Here is a 13,960-nt window from a genome sequence, read left to right as displayed (position 1 = left end):
AGAGCTGACTGTGCGCTCCCTCCCCAGTGCCCCCGAGCATCAAGGCGCGGGGGGGGGCGTCGGTGACGGCGCTGACCGTGCGCGTGGGCACCCCGGTGACCCTGGACTGCGAGTCCAACGCCATCCCTGCCCCTGTCATCACCTGGTACAAGAACGGCCGCCTCCTCCCCGACTCTGCTGCCCTGGAGGTCCTGGCAGACGGACAGACCCTGCGGATAAAGGCTGCAGAGGTGGGCCAGGCTGGGGGGAGGCTGCATCTGCCACTGCTCTGCCTCTGCCAAGCAATTATTTCACTCTTTAGTGGTGTGTTTTTCTTGCTGTACATGGGACATGTGTTTCCTGGAGGCTTTTCATCCTGTGAGAAGCACTTTGAGTTGGCAGAGGCACAGGTTGTTAATGTCTCTAAACTGTAGCATGAAAATAAGAATCCATAATGATTTCTTTTAAAACTTGTTTCAGGTTTCTGACACAGGACAGTATGTGTGCAAAGCCATAAATATTGCGGGACGAGATGATAAAAATTTCCATCTCAATGTTTATGGTAAGCGCCCTCTGCATCATCTACGATAGTTATTATAATAACACAGACTTAGCAGATTAGGCACTTCCAAATCAGTTTACATAACATTCTTACTGCTTCTATTCCATTCACAGTGCCTCCAAGTATAGAGGGCCCTGAGCAAGAGCTGGTCAGTGAATCCATCAGTAATCCTGTCACCTTTGTGTGTGATGCTACTGGAATTCCTCCACCCACATTAGTGTGGCTTAAGAATGGAAAACCAATAGGTAATATTTCTCATGCTTTTCCCTCTTCTTCTTCCCCTCTTCGAGGCACCACTTTGCTGTTTGCTGTCTGGTTTGTGTTTCTTCTTTATTTGTCTCTAGACATTTATGAGAACTGATTGAAATCTTTGTTTAGAAACTTTGATGGAACAATTTCTCCCAAAAGAGATGTTTGCTCCCTGTAACTGGTTTGGAATGATGACTTGTTTATGTATTTCAGAAAACTTGGATTCCCTTGAAGTTCATATTTTATCTGGTGGAAGCAAGCTTCAGATCACTCGCTCTCAGCTCCTGGACAGTGGCACCTACACGTGTATTGCCTCCAATCCAGAGGGGAAAGCTCAGAAATCCTATGTGCTTTCCATCCAAGGTAAGGGATGGGGGAGGATGCAGGGAACACAGCTAATGGAACATTGGGTAAATGTGACACTGTCTGTGCTGGGGACACTGAGATCAGATAACCACATAGAAAAGTCCAGAATTTGGACTGTTACTTTTGTAACCAGATGGGAGAGTGGTTGGAGAATTCAATACTTCTAGTCCAAAATTTGCATGGAAAAGAATATCCTTAAGCCCTGACTGTGGAACTTGAACAGTGTTCTGCAGTTTGTGTGTGTGTGTGTGTGTGTGTCTGCTGCTGGTCACATCCTTCCTCCTGCTGAGCACTGGAGCTGCCTTGGTTGGTTGTGGAGCAGCACACAGAGATGGATTCAGGAGCAGTAGTACCTGTTGTGCTATGGCAGGAGTTAGCAAAGACCTACTGCCAGAATTTCCTTAGGAATACTTTCCCCACCCCCACCTCAAATGACAAACCCTTATTTGTTATGGAATTGCCTCCTGCCTTGCTGTGAATCACCCTTAATCTGCAACTGTTGTGTTTTCCTCTGTTCCTAATGACTCATCCCCACTAATTGCACTGGTGTACCCCTGCCTGCCAGTTTCTCTCTAAGTTTAGGAATGGAATGTCAAGCTGGTTGTTTGATCAAATGTGTCTGAAATTGCTTGAAATGCTCAGAACTTATTAGTGGAACTGACAGTCTTGACTTCATGGATAGCAGGACTTTCATCCTTGTTCCTTGGGAATGCAGGCTGGAAATGGCTTTGATTAGGATGGAATTAGGGTGGCTGTTCACAGGGCTATGATGGTGTTGGGTACAGAATCCAAGACTGGTTTGGGCTAGAAAGGACCTGCCATGGGCTGGGACACCTTCCACTATCCAAACCCTGTCTGTCTTGGCCTTGGACACTTCCATGGGTCCAGGGGCAGCCGCAGCTGCTGAGAGCCTGCCCCAGGTGCTGTACTAAGGGCTGATGCCCATGAGCTGCTGCAGTGAGGCTGTTTCTAGTTCAGGTTACATTTCTTGCTGCTGAATCTCATCCTTCTGTGGTGCATTTCCAGTTCCTCCCAGTATTGCTGGCTCTGAGATGCCGAGCGAGGTCAGTGTCCTCCTGGGAGAGAGTGTCCAGCTGCTCTGCAATGCCACTGGCGTGCCCTCCCCGGATGTGCAGTGGCTGAAGGATGGAAAAACAGTTGCCAGCGATGATTTACAGAGGATAAGGCAAGAAAAACTAGCAGACACTGCATTCTCTTCAATAATTTTAAGGGCCCTAAGGGGGGAATATGAGGAGATCCTGAACTGGAGCTTAGCCAGGTTAAGAACATCATCTCCCTCCTCAGCTTCTATAAATTAAGTATAATTTGTTAGTCCTTTGATTTTTAAAAATTTCATTTTCTTAACAGAGATAAGTTCATGATATTTATGTCTTTCTCAGTTAATGAATTCCATAAATATTTATTCGCTTCATGAAAGTTTATTAAGGTCATTTAGTTCCTTTGGAGGGGAAAGATCTGAGGCATGGAAGTATTTCACTTAAAGCTTATCATTATGGGTCCTTCAGAAGCCTGGCTGGAGTTGAATCTTAAAACCAAGTTAAACAGGACATGTCTAGGAAAAACTTCTTAGCCTGTCTCTAACAGAAATATTTTGCAAAACACGATGCTTGTCTCATCAAGCTCCCAGGAGGATAGAGGTAGTTACTGAAATGTCCAGAGCAGATTGTTTATTTGCTAGGTCAGAGGAACAGTAAACAAACTCCCTGTGCTTTGTGATGGTCCTTGTAGAGTGACTCCAGATGGCAGCACATTAAACATCTCCAGAGCTCTCACCTCAGACACAGGAAAATACACTTGTGTGGCTACTAACCCTGCAGGAGAGGAGGACAGGATTTTCAACCTGAATGTGTATGGTGAGTTCTGCCAGATGTGAAACCCAAGCCTGCTCCATAATCCATCCCTGGGAGTGCTCCCAAGGGAGAGCCCAGGGAGGAATGCCTGTCTGCAGTGGAATCCTGCATGCACATGTTTCCAATTGCCTCTGCTGTAGATATTACACAGGGTGCTCTGTCAATGACAAAAGGGTTGAAATTGCTGGTAAATGTGTTTTGGGATAAACAGGAATTAATTCTTGGGTGGATTTCATAATAGAGGGATTCTGCTTGTGGTGATTTTTTTATTTCTTGTGGGGAAGATTATATTTGGGCTGATTTCCTGTGACCCTGCTGTTTTGTTGTATTATCTTCCCTAATTCCAATCAAAGCACATCAGCCATGAGCAGAGTGGTATGAAGGGAGCTGATAGTTAAAGGTCCCAAGAGTTTAAAAATGAGGGAGTGTTGAAGGAAATTGCACAGTTTGATATCCAGTGGCTAGTGAGTGTAATCCTTTAGCAGCATAGAGAGTGGATATTTTAAGTTGTGGAAAATGTGGTCATTAAGTGAAGGGAGGAGAGGAGAGTTCTGCCCAGGCAGGGTTTCTCTGCAGGGTAGGTGTCTGTTCCCCTCACAGTCACTGGGAACACAGGCATGAGCAGAGCAGTAAGAGATGACCTTTGGTATCATAAAAAACAGTGCTGAATGATCACAGCACATCTTTTTGGCACAGAATGGCTCTGCACAACAGCAGGGAGTTTGTGCTCAGTTTGCATTGGCTGAAGTTCAAGCAATAACCAACTTAAAAGTCTTGTTGGTGTCACTGTCACAGTGAGTGATGGGATTCTAACTGAGCCAGTGCCTGGAGCTGCACCTGGCTGGGCTTCTTTACATGGTGAGCCCCCCAAGGCTGTGGCTTTCAAACTAACCTCTAACCCCAAAGAGCCCCAAAGCAGCAGTTTGTGTCATCATCCAGAATACTTACCTAGGCATTTTGAACTTTCTCCATTCAAGAATGAAATAAGCAGATGCATCCAGACACCAATAAATTAACTTTCCTCCTCTGTGATTTCACTGTATTATAGATTTATTGAAGGCCATGAGTTTGAGTGGTCCCTTCTGGCCCTTCTGGTTGGGTTCAGCCCATCCCTTCCTGCACTGTCCTTCTCTCCTCAGGAACTTCAGGCCCTAAGCTATGTCTTACTTGCTGCAGGTTGGCAAATCAAAGAGAAGTCTACTGTCATTACACAGTGCCTCTGATTTGAAATATATAAATGGATGATTTTTAGTGCTCAATATTATTGTCTGAGGGGTTACTCTACCAAAAATGGATCCTCTTACTGAATTGCCAGTGGGGCATTAGGGGCAGGATTTCCTGCAGGGTGAAATGGTTTCAATAGCCTGTTTTAATGCGTTCCTTTCCATCATCTACAAAATGCAGTTCCTCCAACAATAGCCAATAGTAAAGATGAAGCAGAGGAGCTCACCGCCCTTTTGGACACCTCCCTAAATATTGAATGTGCTGCTGCTGGCACCCCCCCACCACAGCTCCACTGGCTGAAGAATGGCCTTCCTCTGTCTGTCTCCTCCCAGATCAAGCTCCTCTCAGCTGGGCAGATCCTCAGGTTGGTTTTCTTTTCTTTTAACTGGCTGACTTTCTGTTCTTTTTTGCAGTACCAGCATAATTCTGCTGTATTTTTGGAAACAAGAGTAAAATTTGATCCAAACCACCCATAATAAAGGTAATGTGTTCCATGTATTCCATTTACAGCTTGCTTTAATTGCTTTTTCCATAGGCTTTCCCGAGTGCAGATATCTGATACTGGAGCGTACACTTGTGTAGCATCTAACAGGGCTGGAGTGCACAACAAACATTACAACCTGCAAGTTTTGGGTGAGTGTCTCTGAAATGTTTTATGTAAAGAATCTTAATTCTTGGTTTCTTAAATCTACTCTTTCTCACCAACACCTTATTGCAGACAGCCACAAGTACATCTTAGAGATGATCACTGGGGAAATACTAACTTCTCAAAATGTTGAGGTTTTTTTAAATGAGAAGTGTTTTAACCCTAGAAAAGTCCTTTCTTGAATTGTCACTCATAACCATAAAATCACAGAGTGATTTGGGTGAAGGGACCTTAAAGCTCATCTAGTTCCAACTCCCATAATGTGTCACAGGTTTTTTTAGAAATAATAGAATTTAATTTGTAAGGAAGCTTTAGCACAGCTACGTAAGTGGGGAAGGGCAGCTGTTCCAGCTGTTCTGTGCCTGGAATACCCCTGTGCTGCATGTGACAGAGCTCTGTCCCTGTGTCCCTGTGCTGTGTGTGACTGAGATATGTCCCCACAGTGCCTCTCCTGTGTGTGATTGAACTCTGTCCTTATGTCCCTGCAATGTGTGTGACAGAGCTCTGTCCTTGCAGTGCCCCTCACCCATGTGTGACTGAGCTCTGTCCCTGTCCTATGTGTGACTGAGCTCTGTCCCCTGTCCCTGTCCCATGTGTGACTGAGCTCTGTTCCCTGTCCCATGTGTGACTGAGCTCTGTCCCCTGTCCCTGTCCCGTGTGTGACTGAGCTCTGTTTCCTGTCCCATGTGTGACTGAGCTCTGTCCCTGCAGTGCCTCTCTCCTGTGTGTGACTGAGCTGTGTCCCCGCAGTGCCGCCCAGCCTGGACAACACCGGGGGCACGGAGGAGGTGCTGGTGCTGCGGGGTGACACGGCCGTGCTGGGCTGTATGAGCGATGGCTCCCCTGTCCCCAGCGTGTCGTGGCTCAAGGACGGCCTGGCCCTGCCCCTGGGGACCCGCCTGAGCTCCGGCAGGCGCGGGATGGTGCTGCAGGTGCTGGGGGCAGAGCCTGCAGACACGGGCAGATACACCTGCGTGGCCTCCAACGCCGCTGGGCACAGCAGCAAGCAGTTCGTCCTCAAGGTGCTGGGTGAGTGCTCACCTGTCAGCATGACACTTTAAACACCTCCAGGGATCAGGAGCATTTCCATAGGCTCACAGAATCACAGAGTGGTTTGGGTTGGGAGGGACCTTAAAGCCCATCCAGTTTCACCCCCTGAATGAGCAGGGACACCTTCCACTAGCCCAGGTTGCTGCAAGCCCTGTCCAGCCTGGTCATTTCAATAATGATAAATGAGAGGAATAAGGAAATGAAAGATACCTAAAGATGTGTGAATGTGCAATTACACTATGTATTTCCCAAGTACTGAAATGTGCTATAATTCATATAATTATATGCTATAAATTAGTAACTTTGCTTAGCAGAAATTCAGCTTGACAGGGAGATGCACAGCTGAAAGCACAACAGTTAAAAGGCTGATAAATATATTTGCTGAAATTATATAATTTTTTATCTGTATTTTTTAAAACTTTTTCTAACTAATAATTCTAAATAATAAAATATGCAAATTAATAGGCAGAGTTAGATAGAAATTACCTGAGTTTCCTCAGTGAGTTCATGATACATTCAGAAATAATTCAATGTAGACTAATTTTACAGACTCTACCCACAAGATCAGTCAGTTTTTACAGGTGTTTTGAGTCTATAAAGAACTGGAATGTTTTTCCTTCTGCAGAGCCTCCTCATATCAATGGTTCAGATGAACCAGAAGAGCTCTCTGTCATTGTTAACAATCCACTTGAACTTCTCTGCATCTCCTCTGGCATCCCAGTGCCCAAAATCTCATGGATGAAGGATGGGCGCCCACTGCTGCAGACTGACAATATTCACGTGCTAAGAGAAGCCCTCCGAATAACCAGTGCTCAGGTAGAGTGTTTGTTTCAAAATAGGCTCAGTTCTGCAATCCCTAAAATGGTTCCTACCTTAGGACCATCCTCAGAGGTGTCCTAAAAACCCCTGAAATTCACCCACCTGCATTTGTGGTTAGAGAAGGGCCCAGGTCAAAGAACCTTTAAAAACTTGCATCAGTAACCTAAGGCTGGGTCCAGCTGTTGATGCCCAGGTGAATTTCCCCAGACAGAAGTGAGATAAAGTTTGGGATCGATTGCTGCTTGTTTTGTTTGTAAAAGAAACACTTCTGGGCTGTACAATGAGGAGTTCATAGGAAGGAGATGATGTTAATGACTGTGTGCACAAAAGGATATCTTCAGTACCCAAACCTGAGCCTTCCTTAGGTGGATCCCTATAGCCAGTTCCATCTTCAGTGCTGGATACACATTATCCAGTGAGATTTTAGGGAGTCCTGCAACTCCTGAGCTATCTCTGAATAACTCCATCAAAACGAAATAAAGAAGTATTCAACAATTCCATTACTTTCTTTCCAGGCATTCTGTGTCTCCTGTGCTTGTGTTCAAGTGCTGCCTGTTGTATGTTGTTACTGTGTTTGTTTTTCTTGGTTTTGCTGAATTTTTCCCATAATCTGAAGTTTGTGCTGGTGCTGAAATTGTTCCTGTGTTTCCAGGTGGAGGACACAGGACGATACACATGTTTAGCATCTAGCCTGGCAGGAGATGATGACAAGGAGTATTTAGTACGAGTGCACGGTAAGTTTAATTTAGGAAAAAAAATATTTCTCAAACTGTAAACTGCAAAGGTACATGTCATCATCTCAGGTAACAAACACATATTCCTAAAGATGAAATATTCTGTGATATGATCATAATAGTGTTTCTCATTAAGGATGGTTATTCTGAATGGGATACACAGTGTGGTGTTTGTCAGGGTCCCCAGGACGAGGGAAGAGATTAATCTGACTCCATGTCTCAGAAGGCTGAGTTATTATTTTATGATATTATATTAAAAGAATGCTTTACTAAAACTATACTAAAGAAAGAGAAAGGAGACAACAGAAAGCTTAACAAGAATGATAAAGAAAACCTGTGACTCCTCAGAGCCTGGACACAGCTGGACCATGACTGGTCATTAAATTAAAACAAATCACATGGAACCAAACAAACATTCACCTGTTGATAAACAATGTCAAAGCCACATTTCAAAGCAGCAAACAGATAATTATTGTTTTCATTCCTTCTCTGAGGCTTCTCACCTTCCCAGGAGAAAATCCTGGGCAAAGAGGATTTTTCAGAAAATATCATGGTGACAACACAATAAGAAGGGAGGTTCCACCTGATTTCTGTTACAATTCCAAGTCTTATTTTGAATATCCAAGAAGCTCACAGATGTCAGTATTGGTTGGATCAAGTTTACTATGCTCACTCTACAGACATGTGAAATATACTGCTGTATTTAACACAGGTATTGAAAGGAAGAACTAATTAATGATACCACAGCTTTGCATTTATTTTAAACTTGAGATAAACTGGAAGTTTTCAATCAGTATTTTTCTTGACAGTTCACATGTGTGGTGTTGATTTTGTTCTCTGTGTTTTGTCCCAGTCCCCCCCAACATCGCCGGTACTGGAGGGCCCCAGGAGCTGGCGGTGCTGCAGAACAGCCAGGCTATTCTGGAGTGCAGGTCGGACGCTGTGCCCCCTCCCACCATCTCCTGGCTGAAGAATGGAGAGCTGCTGGAGGTACTGAGCTGCCAGCCTTGGTGCTGGCCTTCTGCTCGCTGCATTGTCACAGCAGTGCTCCAGGTGTCCTGCTCTGCTCACGCAGCCCTCAGCCCGAGTCACATACCCCCAGCTCAGAGCAGCTGGGTAGCCCCAGTGCCTGCAGTCAGCCCCAATGAGCCCCCAGAGCCAGTGGGTGGAGTGGCCATCCCGCTGTTACTTGTTCTTTTTTCCTTTAGGGGGATCCCTTGCTCCTCCTGGATCCTCTGAGCAATGCTAGAAGCCTTCGGTAAACTCCTGAATGGCTTCCCAGGAAAGGTAGCTGAGACAAGACTGCACTCTATGTTTCCTTTGGCTATATTATGCATCCTCCTACTCTAGTAGCATTTAGAAAGGAATTGAAGTTCTTTAAAAGAAAATGGGTTTTGTACCAAGTGCATCTTTCCCGCTCAGAATTCCATAGTGCCATGGCAAGGCAGAGAGTCTTTGCTGGTTGAGAGACAATTAATAAGGTGAGGATGGTTTGTAAGAAAAGAATTTTTTCTTTTCCATCCTTGGGACCACTCACAGAACAGGTCCTTCTTAGCTGAACATTAAGGTTCAGTTATTAATTACAAATTTTCTCTCAACCTTTATTCATTAATAAAGAAGAAACAAATACAGATTATGAATTTTCTCCTTTAGCTGTGATCCATCACTAAATCTTCACCCAAGTTTTTGCTTGTTTGCTTTCCTCTGACATGTCATTCCTCAGACTCTTTCTCTGTGGTTGATTTAGAAGAATTAAATGTAACTGGAAGAAGGATCTGGTGGGTGAACATGTCTTAAAAAGTGCTGCTAGGGACCATGATCTTAATATAGCCCAGGAACCAACTGGAAACAAATTTAAAAGGACCGTTCTACTTCTGGACAGTTAATTCTCTAATTGGGTGGTGAGGTTTTTAAATGAAAACAAGATTAAACAAAGCTTGGAAATTAAATACATGAATGCTTTTTGCCTTGGTCTTCATTGGAAAGCTTGTGTTTGGAAAGCAGTGCTTAGGGAACATAAACCATGAAAAGCGGCTCCTGTTAAAAATATTCACCAGAAAACAAAAGTAGAGGAACAGCCTCTGTGACAGCCAGAGATGCTCAGATGGTAACCTGGGAATTATCTTTGCACTGTTAGTTCTCCTCCTGCCTCATGAACTCATGTCAGAATGTGAGGGCTGAAGCTTCTTGGGACTTCAAAGCCCATCCAGTCCCACCCACTGCCACGGGCAGGGACACCTTCCCCCATCTCAGGTTGCTCCGAGCCCTGTCCAGCATGGCCTTGGACACTGCCAGGGATCCAAGGACAGCCACAGCTTCTCTGGGCACCCTGTGCCAGGGCCTGCCCACCCATGAGCTCATATGCTAGACATCAGGAGAAATCAATGTTCTCCCCAGTGTCCAGCTGCTTTCTCAACCCCAAAGAAATGTAACAGCTGACTAATCCTGAGCAGCTGGAAATGGGTGTCCTTGGGTGTGGGAGGAGAGGTGAGGAGCTCCTTGGAAAATCATGCTCCTTGCCTGGAGAAGTGGAGGTGTCACAGTGACAGGAGAGGGCTGGAGAAAGGCAGGTTCTCAGCCTGCAGTGTTACTTCAATTCAAATATCACTGGTTTTGTGAAGCAGCTTTGTGGAGGTTGTCATTCCTCCCGCTTTTGTTGTCTTCCACTGGACAGATTTTGAGGTGAGGCCTGCCCTAGTCCATCTCTGTGTGCTGAGTGATGGAATTGTGCAGCAGAACTATGGAAAGATATGGCCTCCAGCAGCTTTGAAGTTGTGGCACTCTTGAGGGATTTTGGAAATGCACATTGAGACTTAAGAATAGAAGCCTCCTGGCCTAACCTGGCTTTTTTCAAACACTAAAATACTTTCTGAGTTTGTATTTTTTTTTCCCAACATGAGTTTTCTGGCTTACTTTGAGTAGAGCCTAAGGATTAAGATATAGCTTCATCCTCTGTCTTCTGTTATCTCTAGATTTCTGTGTTTAGAAACCATCACACAGGTTGTGTTCTCAACAGGAAAGGCCAGTGATAGCCCACAATCTGCCAGTAACCCACCCTGGTGGTGAATTGTGTCACCTGAGAGCTCCAGCCCTGCACTGCAGCCTTGGAGCTGGTGCCTGGGGTGAGAGCAGACTACCAGGGTGCTTGTGCAGAGCCACTGGAGTTTCATCTCTCTGGGGTGCCCTTCTCAGACCCTCTACCCAGAAGAGTAGAAGGGAATGTCAGCTTTAGTTCCAGAGGGTGGGCAGCACATACTGGAAAAGCTGCATTTGTACTCTTTTTCCTGCTGGTTTTTGTTCAGTCAGGTCTGTGAGCACTCGTAGCTGATGTTGCTGTCAGTGATTGATGCAGACACAACCCAGGCTGGGTGTGGTGAAGCTCTCACTGAACTGGCTCCTGGCAGGGGCTGTGGTGTCACTGCAGGACTGGGAAGAGGGGGCAGCCTGTGCCCAGGACTGCTGGCTGGTGAACTCCTGGCTGGTGAACTGAGCTGGCTAAGCCTGTGCTGCCTCCCAGCTGAGCCAGACTGTGATGCTGGAAGTGTAGAGAAACTTTGATTCCTTCTGCCTGTAGTGTGCATAGATAACAAGATAAATGAAATTAATCATGTGCTATTAGGTGCCCCTTTCCATAAAAGCTCCAAAGCCCTTTGGCTCTGTAACAGCTGCCTCCTTCAAGCACAAGCCTCACTAGGGGTTTCCATGGAGAACCAGTAGGCAATGCTAAGTTTTAAAAGCTTTCTTCACCCTTTTCTCTTCAGGGATGTAAAGGCAGGAGTGAGCTCAGTCCCTGGTTCATTGGTGCCCTTCTCCGCTGGCTGTTAGTGCTGTGCAGTGCAGATGTTCTGTGCAGAGGGGCCAGCAGTGAAGGGCTAAGCCCTGCCTGTGTCTGTGTGCCCGCAGGGAGGGCCCCGGCTGCGGATCCTGTCCAGTGGGAGGTACCTGCAGATCAACAACGCCGAGCTGGGGGACACTGCCAGATACACCTGTGTGGCCAGGAACGTGGCAGGGGAGACCACCAGGGAGTTCCTGCTGGCAGTGCACGGTAACCTCGGGCAACCTTGGGCTTTGCAGCAGTTCAGGCAGCGGGAACTGAGCATTTGTGGTCACTTTCCAGCCATGTGTTGGCCTCTCAGGCCATGCCCAAACTGTAGGGCCATGTGCATGGTCTCATGTCCCACTGCTGAGCCCACAGCTGGCCCCAGACTAAGGGACCTACTGGGCACTTGCAATGGCTCACTCTCCCATCTGTCTGTGTTTCCTGGATGCAGAGGCTGCATCCAGACATCATCCTGACATGGAGTCAGGATACATCCAGAGTGAACACCCATATCCACTGATATCACATATCAGTGAACACTGTCAAATGCTCTTGAACAAACCCAGAGCAATTCTTTGAAGCATTTGATTGGCACCCTGGGGACAAGGTTTCACAGCTGGCTTGAGAGTTGTGGCAGCCTCTCTGCAGCTGCAGAGCACAGGGCTTGAGGGGCCTTATGCTTGATACTTGTCCTGTGCTACCATTGAGCTCTGTTTTAAACCTTTTTATTTTCTCACCTCTAGTCTGATGAGAAGTTATTCTACTCTCACACTCAGGTGACTGGAAGGAACTTTTCCCCCTTTTTCCGTTCTGTTTCCAGCCCAGTCACATGGGCCTTGCCTTACCCTGTGCCCCCAGTGACTGGCCTTACCTGGTCCAGCTAAAGTCCTTTTTTCTCCTTAGTGTGTAATCAGGAAGCAAGGATATCCCCCCAGCCTTAGCTTGCTGAATTCCATGTGCTGAACTCCTGCTGTTTTAGCTCAGTAGTACCCTTTGCAGTAACTTGCAGGGCTGACCTTTGCAATGCATTTCAGCCAAACTTTCTTTCTCCTTTCCTGCTGCACCTTGGCAATTACCATCACCCAGAATGGTAAGAAACTTGTTCCTGTCTTTGCAATGAACCCAGACCCACTGCTGCAGCTCTTTTCATGTGTTCAGTTTCAATCACTGCAGTGTAGAGTTACTTCTTTGTGTCATCAGCAGTTGTCCCTTGCAGTGGCTCCCATGATCCGGAGCAGCTCCCAGACTGTCATGGTGCACATCAACACCTCTGCCCTGCTGGAGTGTGCTGCAGAAGGAGTTCCAGCCCCCAGGATCACCTGGAGGAAGGATGGGGCTGTTTTTACTGGAAACAATTCCAGGTATTGTCCAGAATTTTAGCATAAATATTCTTCATTGCTATTTAAGAATGTATTTATTACAGAAAATTAAATTGTTCTAGAGAAAAGTAGCAGCACCTAAGATTTCACCTTTTTGTTGTTAAGAAAGATTAAAAAATGCCCTTGGCAACCAAATATAATTATTCTGACATTAGAGATTTTGAAGAGTAAATGTGGAAGATCTTTAGATTTTTATACATACACAGAGTTTTGGGATGAAGTCAAGCAATTTAATGCAGACCAAAAGCTATTCCGTATTTTCTAATACAGGAAGATTTTTATACATGTTTTAGTACCAACTTTTATTATAGTGAATGGTTTCTGTCTCCTGACTGTTTTAGAAGGAAGAAGTTTGGCATTTTCTAGAACTGAGCAAATACTAAGCAATTCTGTTGTATTGCAAAGAAAAAGTGCAGGCATTAAGATTTTTAAGGTTAAATGAGAAACCAAAATGAAAGGGGATTGGCTGTTTTCTGTAAATCCAGTATCACTTATGTGACATCACCATGTCAGCCAGATTTCATAATTTCTTTGGGAAATGCATGTGCTGGGAAAGAGTGAGATTAGTCAGAGAACTGTGCCCCAATTAATGCATGCTTTATTTGGGCCGTTGGTTGTGTCCCCAGAGTCATCTCTTGTGTGCTCTGGCAGGGTGCCCTGTGGATGGCTGGTGGGCAGCCCCGTTTGCTCTGTTGCAGGTATTTGGTGCTGGAGGATGGCTCCCTGCACATCCCCTGGGCTCAGGTGGCTGACACTGGCAGATACGTGTGCATGGCCACCAACGCCGCGGGCAGCGAGCGCCAGCGCCTCGACCTGCACGTCCTCGGTAGGGCAGCCAGTCCACGGGCTGCAGGCTGCTGCTGACACAGGCAGTCTCACTTTAGCTCCTTCTTAGCTGCTCTGCTTAAAAAAAAGGGGAGAAATAGTTGGAAAGTCCCAGCCTTACAGAGGCAGGGCAACTGAGAGGTGTTTTAAAAGGTGTTATTCCACTATCAGTCTCATTGAAGGGTGAGACATAAGAGATGTAAAACTTAACACCATTCTATCAGAAGCCAACCTATTTCCTGGTTACAGTACCTTATAAATGTTTTTCAGCCTGTTACCTTTGGCACACAGTGCTGCTAATACTTCTAACACCAATCACCTATTATTTTACCCTACATGGTCTTCCTACAATGCATCCTTCACAGCTCTAATTCTATAAAATATCTGGTCTTTTTGCAAGGCCATCTTTTGAAACTTGTTTCTAGTTCAGTCTCTC

The 13,960-nt window shown here is 45.8% G+C and overlaps 1 protein-coding gene across 1 annotated transcript in view; it reads left to right on the top strand.

Moving 5' to 3' along the window:
• The window catches only part of HMCN1 (hemicentin 1), a 163,689-nt gene that overhangs the window by 123,813 nt on the left and 25,916 nt on the right, over positions 1-13,960 (top strand). The window contains exons 60-74 of the mRNA XM_058808957.1: positions 28-230; positions 460-541; positions 655-786; positions 1,004-1,153; positions 2,183-2,342; positions 2,906-3,030; positions 4,432-4,615; positions 4,787-4,884; positions 5,648-5,926; positions 6,573-6,763; positions 7,419-7,500; positions 8,354-8,490; positions 11,404-11,545; positions 12,537-12,681; positions 13,398-13,525. Coding sequence (XP_058664940.1) covers positions 28-230; positions 460-541; positions 655-786; positions 1,004-1,153; positions 2,183-2,342; positions 2,906-3,030; positions 4,432-4,615; positions 4,787-4,884; positions 5,648-5,926; positions 6,573-6,763; positions 7,419-7,500; positions 8,354-8,490; positions 11,404-11,545; positions 12,537-12,681; positions 13,398-13,525 — 2,238 coding nt within the window. The remainder of the gene's footprint in view (positions 1-27; positions 231-459; positions 542-654; positions 787-1,003; positions 1,154-2,182; positions 2,343-2,905; positions 3,031-4,431; positions 4,616-4,786; positions 4,885-5,647; positions 5,927-6,572; positions 6,764-7,418; positions 7,501-8,353; positions 8,491-11,403; positions 11,546-12,536; positions 12,682-13,397; positions 13,526-13,960) is intronic.

Source organism: Ammospiza caudacuta, chromosome 7, assembly GCF_027887145.1.
Source record: "Ammospiza caudacuta isolate bAmmCau1 chromosome 7, bAmmCau1.pri, whole genome shotgun sequence".
NCBI classification, from domain to species: domain Eukaryota; kingdom Metazoa; phylum Chordata; class Aves; order Passeriformes; family Passerellidae; genus Ammospiza; species Ammospiza caudacuta.
This window is presented reverse-complemented; position numbering and strand designations above follow the sequence as displayed.